The following is a 9532-nucleotide window of genomic DNA, read 5'->3' as shown; positions in this document are numbered from 1 at the left end:
CAGTGGTCCAGTAATTGCACATAAATCTCAGAGTAATCTGATTTCTCAAGGTGTTGAAGTTGTTTGGACTTATTCCAGCTGCCAAACTCCACTCATTTTCTAAAAACAGCAATAAGTGGGACTTGATAGAACTCAACTGAATCACCCACTTCCTCATTTTTCCTGTGCAAGTTCTAGGGAAAAGCCAGCTGTATGACTTGCTTGGCAAGAATGACTTTTTAGATTCCTATGTGTTGGCAGCAAAGGCATCAAGGATGAGACTAAAGATTCATGGGGATATTCTCATGCTATTGATGAAAATCAGTGAAAGCATCTGCAGAGCTGAGCTCACACAATCTACCTTTGACCTGAGGCTTCTGTCAGGCCAGAAGTTAGCTTCTGTTATCAGCTAACTAAAATGGGCAGTAGATGAAAGGAAAACATTACAATGACTGATCCAAACCAAGAACATAGAGCTCTTCTCCTACAACATGAAAATCCTAAGCAAAACAACCTGCGTGTTGTGGTTTTGCTTAGCTGTGATGTTTTAAAATAATACCAAAACCATGTAAGTCTTACACTACAGAGCTAACTACAGTTTTTTTACTGGATACCTGCTTAGTGGCTTTTTTCCTCTGCTTTTGAAGTGTTCAAATTAACAAGGCAAAAACCTCACAAAAGTATTTCAGGTCTTTTGAAATCGTATAGTAACTTCAAAAGCTTCTCTGCAGAGTATTGAAGAAAAAACACCAGCAGCAATTAAGCCCCACCTTTAGAAAAGAGTGTCCTCCTGCCTTTGGGCTGCTCCAGGCTCTGAAGCAGCACTATGCACATGACCAATCCTAGACCTACTGTAGTGTAGAGTCTGTTAACTTCCTGGAAATGTTCCTCTGATACATCTTCTATTTACACAGATTGAACCAAGGTAGGTGTTGTGTTCTTTCCATGTGACCTGCATTTTCACTCAGCCTAGTTTACTTGTAAAAATGAGTGCTAGCACTTGGCAACAGGTGTTAGAAGATACTCTGTACAAGTTACGCTGCCCTTCCACTGCCCTACCAGTATTACTAAAAGTTCTACAAAGAACTGAAAGAACCACAAGTTCTGACTGTGAGTGCTCATTTGACAAACCAGAGCAGATAAAAATACAGAAGTGTCTAACATCTGCTCTCTCACATCTATGGAAAAATGTTAGGAGCAAAGAGGGCAGATTCTGAAAGTATCATCTGACAAGTCTAGATTAAAAGAACTGTCTAGGATTACTGGCATACAGAAAGCACCTGTTTATCTGAAGGGAGAGCTTCAGAGCCAGTGTTCTAATACAACTTTGCCTGGGAAAAAAACCCAAGAGGCTGAACTTCACTGTCATAAAATATAGGCATTCTAATTCCTCCTGAGACAGGCTGGAAACAGCTGAAATTTCTGATCACATTCCAGATGCTGTATTTAAAGAGAGAAGTCTTAGACTTGTAATGCTATTTTCCCTCATGCTATGTGCAAGGCCACAATGCTATATTTAGGTTTACAGAGTTAGTGAAGGGAGTTTTGCACTCTACTTCTCTCATTGGTATTCGTGGTAAAGTGAAGGGAAAACGAAACTACTTTATCTGTAATATCCTGTCTTATTCACATGCAAAATGCACGCAAGAAAGACAACACCAAGTAAGTACTTTACACAGCATCATAAAATGTTAGATTTGGCAATTGCAGGAGTAATCCTTGGATTTAAAAAAACCTTCAAAATTCCAGTTGTGAACACTGCCGTTTCCAGGACTTGTAGAGGGAGAGGTAGAGAACAGAAAGTGCAATAAAATAAAAAGACAATTTTTAAAAGCCACCTTAGAAGAAAGCAAAGCTTCAGAAGCCATTTGCTAGTACTGGATGCCTCAGTGCAGGGTGTTGGGCTGGGTCCCTTTCAGGCCTACGCTGCTGCAACTGAAAACACTTCTAATTTCAGCTTGCACAAGGGCAAACGAGAACACTCCAGAATTACACCTCTCACCCTGCTAGCACATAGCACAAGAAGGTGCTTTTCAGACAAACACGTCCTGGCCTTTGCTGTATTTCCTTGAAAAATGCACAGAATGAGTGCCAGCAGCCAGGCTCAGTGTCTGAAGTGCTTGGCTCAAACCGCTCTGAACTGGGCGTTGCCTATTTCTCCATCCTGGCTACTGCAGCAATCTCTTTTACCCATTCACACATCAAGAGGAAAATAATTCCCTCAGAACAGGTAAGTCCTCAGTTCACAGCACTAAACCTGTGTTCTAAACAGGAGATCAGAGTGTGTCTCCTCTTACCTGGTTTGAACTTTCAATAAAGTCCCTGCTTCTTGACTGAGCAGATGTTGTAGATGCATAACTTTACCCATTTGGAAGTCATCACTCGCTTTCATCATCAAGAGTAAGAGACTCTGAACCTTTCAGTTGTTCTGTAACGATGAGCTGCAGCTTTTTATTCACTTGATCAAACTAAGGCAAGAGGTGAAGTCTCAAAATGCCACCAAATTAATTATAAAGTAGATGTAAGAAACAAGACAACATTGGACTAGAAAGTCAGTTGAAGTAATAGACTTTATTCCAGAGATACTAGTAAAAAGGTATTAACTTATTTTTTTAAACAACTTGTTAAAACTGGTACTTCAGACTAAATTAAGGATTCTGTGGAGCTTTCAGGCCCAAGCTAAAAGTATACAGACATTTATGAGTATTTATTTCCTGAAACAAATACAAACACAAAATTGCCATAATCCTTGACAGTTTTATTCCTTATCATCCATTAGTCTGAGGTATACTAACAAATCTCCCTCTGGGAATGTATGAATACTGCACTAGTCAGCATTGTTTTGCTCAAAACTCACTTATTAAAAAAACTGTTTCTATTTTGCAGTTTTATAGGAGAAACTATTTTTTCTGCATATGAACTTAAATAATGTAATTTATACGCTCCTGCAAGATGAAAAGTGTAGGGAAAGTTTTGAAAGCACAGTTATTTCCCAACAAACACAAGCATGCCATTGAACATTAAAATTAAGGAGGGAAACATACCTGAATGGTTCTAGATCAACTGGAGACAGCAAAAAGTGAATGCTGACAAAATTTGCAAGGACTGCAGCTGGAAATCCCCATGCTGGGAAGCTGGGAAGAAAGAAAACTGCTCTCTACTCACGCATAAACAGGAAGAGGGGAGGAAGGGAATGGAGTCTGATGAGGTTTGTTGCAAATGTTCAAAAATTTCAGCGCTAAAAATTCAGCCTGCAGGAAGACAGAGCAGACTGACAATCTGCTGATCCCTGCCATGGAGAGGAGAGGCCCAACTGCTCTTCCACAGACGGTGCTGCTGTCCTACTCTGCCTCCACACTGAACTCATCAGTCTCCAGATGGATGATTGTGCCCCTGATCCAGCCAAAACACGAGATTTCTTTTGCTGAGTTGTATTATTTCTGGTAGTAGATAACTCTGCCACAGGCAGAGCCCAGTGACTTGTGTGCTCAGCAGCTTTGCTGATTCCAGTACCTTTAAGGCTTTTATCCATCCCACCCTGGCTGAGTGCTGAAGTACTTGCCATTTGCAGGCCTTGCCAAGTGCACGCACAGCTGTAATGGGGGTGTTGCACACACCAAACTGTGAGGTCTCACATAAACCAGCCTTCAAGGCACTGCCTGAGCTACTGCCACCTCCTCTGCTGCGGGACCAGGGTGCCCAGGGAAGTGCCACAGAGACCAAAGCAAACAGCTCAGCAGCTCCCTTCTACCAATTAAATCAGAGAGGAATAAACCACTTCTATGAAACACAGAATAAGTAACCGGAAAATTAAACGTGGACATTACCAAAGAAAACCACTAAAAAGCCATTAAAGATAGAAAGGAGTAAAAAGCAGTTCCTGGGGAGAGAGGGCTGGGGTATCACCTCCAGTTTTGGTGGATTTGCCTCGTTTTTGCCAGGTGTTTTTTAACAGAAAGGAAACCACTCGCCTGTGGGCTGTCCCACCCAGCACCACTGCGCTCCCCCTACAGGGTCAGCTCCCTGAGCCCCACAAACCCCAGCTCCCATCCCTCCCTCTCTCCCAGGCAAACTTTACTTTAGGCTAAAGGCCAGCTGTGTCTGCCCACAGGACTCACTGCTGCTTTACACAGAAATCCATTTGGCCTCAAAACAATCACAACACATTGCCAGGTAAAGGAAAATCCAAACACACATCATGTAACCAAGTATTGCCAACTTCAGCTTTAATAATGGAACCATCACTTTTTTGCCATTTCAGTAATAACTTTAGGGGAATAAAAACTTCCCTACAAAAATAAAACTAAGCTTGTTAAAATTATAAATAGTTTAATGTTTGTATTTAAAGACATATATTTTAATGTTTCCCTGCATTCCCCCTCCCTCATCATTTAGTCATTCTGGTACCATCATATAATGACAAGAAAACAGTTTTGCAACAAAAGCTCTAACAGTTCAATTTGATGCTAAAATTAAAAAAAGATAAAACTGACCAGGCACGACCATTTCTTTTAAATTAAAGCTGCTGTAACTGCCAGTGTGTAGAACAAAAAAGAAGAAAATTAACTCCACACATGACATCTTACAATAATTAACTGTGGACTAAGACAAAATTAAAATAAAAGTTTTATTTTGGTCCCCCACCCCCTTCCCCTTCCCCCCAAATCAAGACTCATAGTGCATACAACACTGATTGAGGTTTTTGGCTAAAGTAAATGAAGATGTGCCAACTTAAAAAGACTGATAGTTTAGTTCAAGTAAAACCAAAATTCACATATTTTTATACTCAACTTTAAAACTCAAACAGTGTTTAAATCTGAGCAACAAATGGTTCAATATTGACAGCGGTTATGCAATGATTACACAGCTATGGGCAGAAACATAAATTAAGATGTTAACAGAATACCCACCAACACACTGCTGCATTCCTAGAAAAACAAATTGTAACAAAACACAAAAGCATTCCCTGAACCATTATAAAGTGTCTCACTTGAGGATAATGTTACTAACTCACACATGCACTACAATGTTACATGTGAAATTAAAAAACAAACAAGATATGCCTTAGATATATTTTATAGTTAGTCCTACTCTTAATTTCTCTTAACTCTTTAAAACATTATGATTGTCTCATAAGCTTGCAAATTCTTTTTACCTAAAAACCTTGTAAAGAGTTTTAAAAAGAATCTTACTAAGTAAAGGAAACAAAGGCACAATTACATAAAATTAAGGGGAAGAACAGAAGCATCCTGGAGTTTCACACAGTATCCATTAGATGTCACCAAAGTTTTAACAATTCCTTGGGAATTTAAATCAAACACATTAAGAACAGAGGGGGGAAAAAACCCCACCACAACTTTTGCTGCTCTTCAATCCTTAGCACTCCTCCAGTACATAACTCATCTGCTCTCTGGCATGATAATGACTACAATATCAGTCACTCAAATCTGCCTCATGCTTCCATGCTTCTATTGCACACCCACTTCTTTGGTTTCTTTTGAACATGCTTTTATTTTTTTTTTTAGATAAATAACTCTGAAAGACCAACAACTATATTTACACTAAAGTAAAAAGTTTTCTTGCTACATTTTTCCTACTTTTAAATCAAGTAAATCAGCAGTCCGCAGAATTTGCTAATCAGTTTTTCAATTAAGAGTTTAAAACCATAAGGAAAAAAACTTTTGAATTATTAAAAGCAAGAGTTACTAAGCTCAGTCACCAAAACAGACAATAAACATTAACGTTCTGCTGGGCTAGAAATGTGAATAAGAATTCTACTTTCTTTGCCTGACTGGAGCTTTTTACAAAGAAAGAAGCAGAGGAAGCTATTTCTGTCTTTCAGATATGGTAATTCAAGATTATCCAGCCTAAAAATGGATCACTGGGCCAGAGGAAAGACCTGACTTACAATAAAAATCAAATGCATCTGTAGTTGTAGCTTATGTCTGCACCCTCACTAGACAGGTATTTCTCACAGAGTTATCTGAGACGTGGACCACTTTTCAGAATTCAAGTAAGCAGCTTTTTAGGTTTGCCACACTTTTCAGACCCTGACTATGCCTTTATAGAATCAGCTTCTCCAAAAGGGACCTGTATGTGCAGCTCCATTTCCATTCTTACTTAGATTTTGCTTCTCATTCCTTCCCACTATTTCTAATATCTTTATTTCTTTTCCAGTGTGGATTTACACAGTTAAAAACCATTAAACTTATTCACAATATTAAAACATACTAAAACTTTAACCTCGTGGAATTAGTATTTTAACTTTCCTCTGTGTAAATACTATTTTCACTTAAACCTTCTGTCAGCTATTAGAGTTCTTCTCCCACAACTCTTACCTTCTTTTCAACCTTCTCTTTACTTTCTTCACAAAGGCCACTTAAAAGCTTTCCACAATTTCACAGTACAAACCACAGGATCTCATAAGCTTTCCACCTATAACAGTTCTCTCACAAATTATACAGTAACTATTCAAAACCAGAAAGGTAGTGCAAATCAATTTCATCTCTAAGATAGTGCTCTAATTCTCATCCAAATGGCTTTAATGATATTTTTTAACCCATCAATTTGCACATCCTTACTTGTAAAGATACCATTAAGCAAAGAAGAAAAAAAAAAAAAAGGTACTATTTCATAGCATCCTAGGAAATTGCTTAACAGTTTCACAGCTTGCACCAAGATAACTTAGGAAACTCTCTAGGCACACAGAGGGTTGCAAACTGATGTACAAACATGCAGAATCCCTTACTTGTGGGTGCAAGATGCTAAGTGACCTGGCTTATGGAACTAAGTCTACCCTGGCATCACAAAACAGTCTTCTGAATAAAGAAAACTACTCTCTGCTGCTCCTTGTACGTTGGGTTTGGCATGCTCTAGGGACGTTTGGTGGCGCGCGTTTTCCTGAGTGTCCTTTGGCCCCCTCCTAACCAGGTTTCAGCAGCCCACGAAGGGCTTCCTCAAGCTTGCCCCTGTAAGCTGCATAGCGGTTCTTCAAGAGCTGCAGTTGGTCATTCTCCTCTTTGTCCAGTATGCGCAAGAAGTTCTGCAGTTCAGGAATACTAAAAGCTTCCCACTGGAAAGACAAAGAGAGCAAGGAATGGATGAGATGAACAGGAAATTCATACATCTTCTCTAGATGCAGCATTTCCAAACAAAACTGTAGACAATTTCCAACTGAAACAGAATCAGGCACCTTCCTTGCAAATCTTAGGGCATCTGAAAATATTTTACTCTTTCAATTAGTTTTTTTTCTTCTGCAAGTAACAACAGGTCAATCTAACCACAAATGAAACGTTTACAAAAGGCACAAAGGAAATTAACGGGGGGAAAAAGTCTGCTTCCAAAAACTGATCTGTCCGGTCAGCAGGGCTCAAACAGAAGCCCACTCATCCATGAGGTTACACAAACACCGAGCCAGGGGCTGTGACATACCATGACTTCTCCAGTTTCATGCTCGCGTAGAACAAAACTCAGCATTTCTGTTTTGGGGCCTGCCACCAAGCGCAGGTAGAGGGGATGTTCTCTGTCTGACAGCTTGCAGGTATAAACTGCAGGAGAAGGAAACCACAGTAATTATCATCTTTACCAACAACAATTCAAACACTTGGAATGACCAATGCTAGCTAACGCTAAAAGAATTTCAGAAAGATGCATGTGTAGCCAGAATTTACACACTGTTTATCTATCACTCTACATACTGGTTTTGAGCAGTGAGTTTTAGGGAGGAGCTGAGCAGGTGACTGATGGTGACAGTGCAACACTGCATTTACACAGGAATGAAATGGCCTCCAGTCAACACCGTACACTCAGGGCAGGGGGGGAAAAATAACCCCCAAGAAAAAAATACAACACACAGATCTGTTGCTCTGAGTATTTCTGACATCAGAGCTGTGTATCACTGTTCTAAGTTCTCCACTTAAAATTTCACACACAAAGTCTAAAAGACAACTCTGCTTGCCTGAGAGTCAGAAACATCTGAACTACTGAAACTGCTCTCAATGTCCATGGAAGGAAGGCAGATTTTAAGTGCAAGAACACAACACTGGCAAAATGTACCTTTCCCTAAAAAAACCCTTTTCCATCTTCTGGTATTTCCATCACAACTTAGAACAAACTCCTCACAGCAGCCAGTGCCCAGGGACAGCCACATGCACTAACACGTGAGCACAACACATGTGCCATGGCTGTCACCTCGAGAGCAGTCTGCCAGTGCCAGTCTCATGCATCACAGACACCATGGCTTATCTTTTTAAAAACCTGGCCTGTAACTTAATCTCACAACTCCACAGTGTATCAGGCCAGCTGAAATTTAGGACCTGATAAGGGCATAAAATAAAATAAAATGGAGTGCAAAGCACAGGAGATCTGTGTAATGTTTTAGCAGGTGACTTTGTCCTGGATGAATTATCCTGAAACACCCCCAGTCTTTTACTGCCTTACCATGCTACTTTACATACAGAAAAAAGACAAGGTAGGAAGACTGTTACCCCCATTTATCTGACTTCTTCCACCTGGCTTATTTCAAGTATTACTATGGCACAACTCCCTCCCCGAGCCCTTCCATCACCAAAATGCCACAAGCTCAGTTTATACCTTGATCTTCCTTGTGACAGCGTTTATAAAGTGCAAACTTAGCAGGGTTGTCAGCCACAAAGAACTTCTTGAGCAGGGCCTCGATAACTTCCCGGACGGTGTTGGTGCTGCTGATGTGCAGGGTGTTCACGCAGCCCTCGGGCAGGTAGAAAGCAGTTTCCTGGCTGCTGGGGGCACACCTGCCCTGCTGGCTCTGGGAGGACTGCACAGTGATGGGTCTGCACAGCTCCATCTGCACTTTGATGAAGCCAGTGTAAATCCCATTGGCGTTCTGCAACCAAGGAAAGGCCTGAACTGTTAAAATCATCAGCGATGACCGCCTGTGACACAGTGAGCACTATTTAAATACACAACATCTCACAGGAAAGGTATTGTTTTCATAATTCAGGCAGTTATTCTTTCTGGTATATCTTCTGAATATTAGTTTTTCTTATTAATAACTACTGAGTATTATTTTTTTTAATAATAACTGTTGAATTATAAGTATATTAGCCCCTCATCAAGCAAAAGGTACAACACACCAGAGATAAGTTTTCACTTTAGGAGAGAACTATGAAGCGAAAAAGATCAACCAACACCCATCTTTAGCAACAGATTTAATGTGGAAATATAGAAATTATCTCCCACATTTTAGCTGTCTTTGTCAACTTAGTCTGAGGCATTCAGATGGTCAAATCATGTTAAAAAAACCCTAACCAACGGAAAAAACCCAAAAACAAAACAAAAACCTCACAAGAAAATAAAAAACCAAACAAAAACCCTAACAAACAAACCCTTCCAAAAACTCAAACAAACAAACAAAAACAAAAAAACACCCCGCCAAACCAAACCAAAAAACTACAAAAAAACCCAGCCAAAACCCCAGAATAAATGCCAATTCAATTAACATCTGAAATTGTTTATTTCACTTGCTCTTGAAAGACAAAATAGCAAAGCAAATCAAACCTTACTGAGCTAGAAA

General features: G+C 39.9%; 1 protein-coding gene across 2 annotated transcripts in view; it reads right to left on the bottom strand.

Annotated features, from left to right (window-relative positions):
• Positions 1-4180: 4180 nt before the first annotated feature.
• The window catches only part of RASSF3 (Ras association domain family member 3), a 53335-nt gene continuing 47983 nt past the window's right edge, over positions 4181-9532 (bottom strand). For both annotated transcript variants that reach the window (XM_030238554.2, XM_030238555.2), the window contains exons 3-5: positions 8572-8842; positions 7411-7526; positions 4181-7051 (exon numbers count right to left, since the gene is read on the bottom strand). In XM_030238554.2, the coding sequence (XP_030094414.1) occupies positions 6902-7051; positions 7411-7526; positions 8572-8842 (537 nt within the window). In that variant the 3' untranslated portion in view covers positions 4181-6901. The remainder of the gene's footprint in view (positions 7052-7410; positions 7527-8571; positions 8843-9532) is intronic.

This window comes from Serinus canaria, chromosome 1A (assembly GCF_022539315.1).
Source record: "Serinus canaria isolate serCan28SL12 chromosome 1A, serCan2020, whole genome shotgun sequence".
NCBI lineage: Eukaryota > Metazoa > Chordata > Aves > Passeriformes > Fringillidae > Serinus > Serinus canaria.
This window is presented reverse-complemented; position numbering and strand designations above follow the sequence as displayed.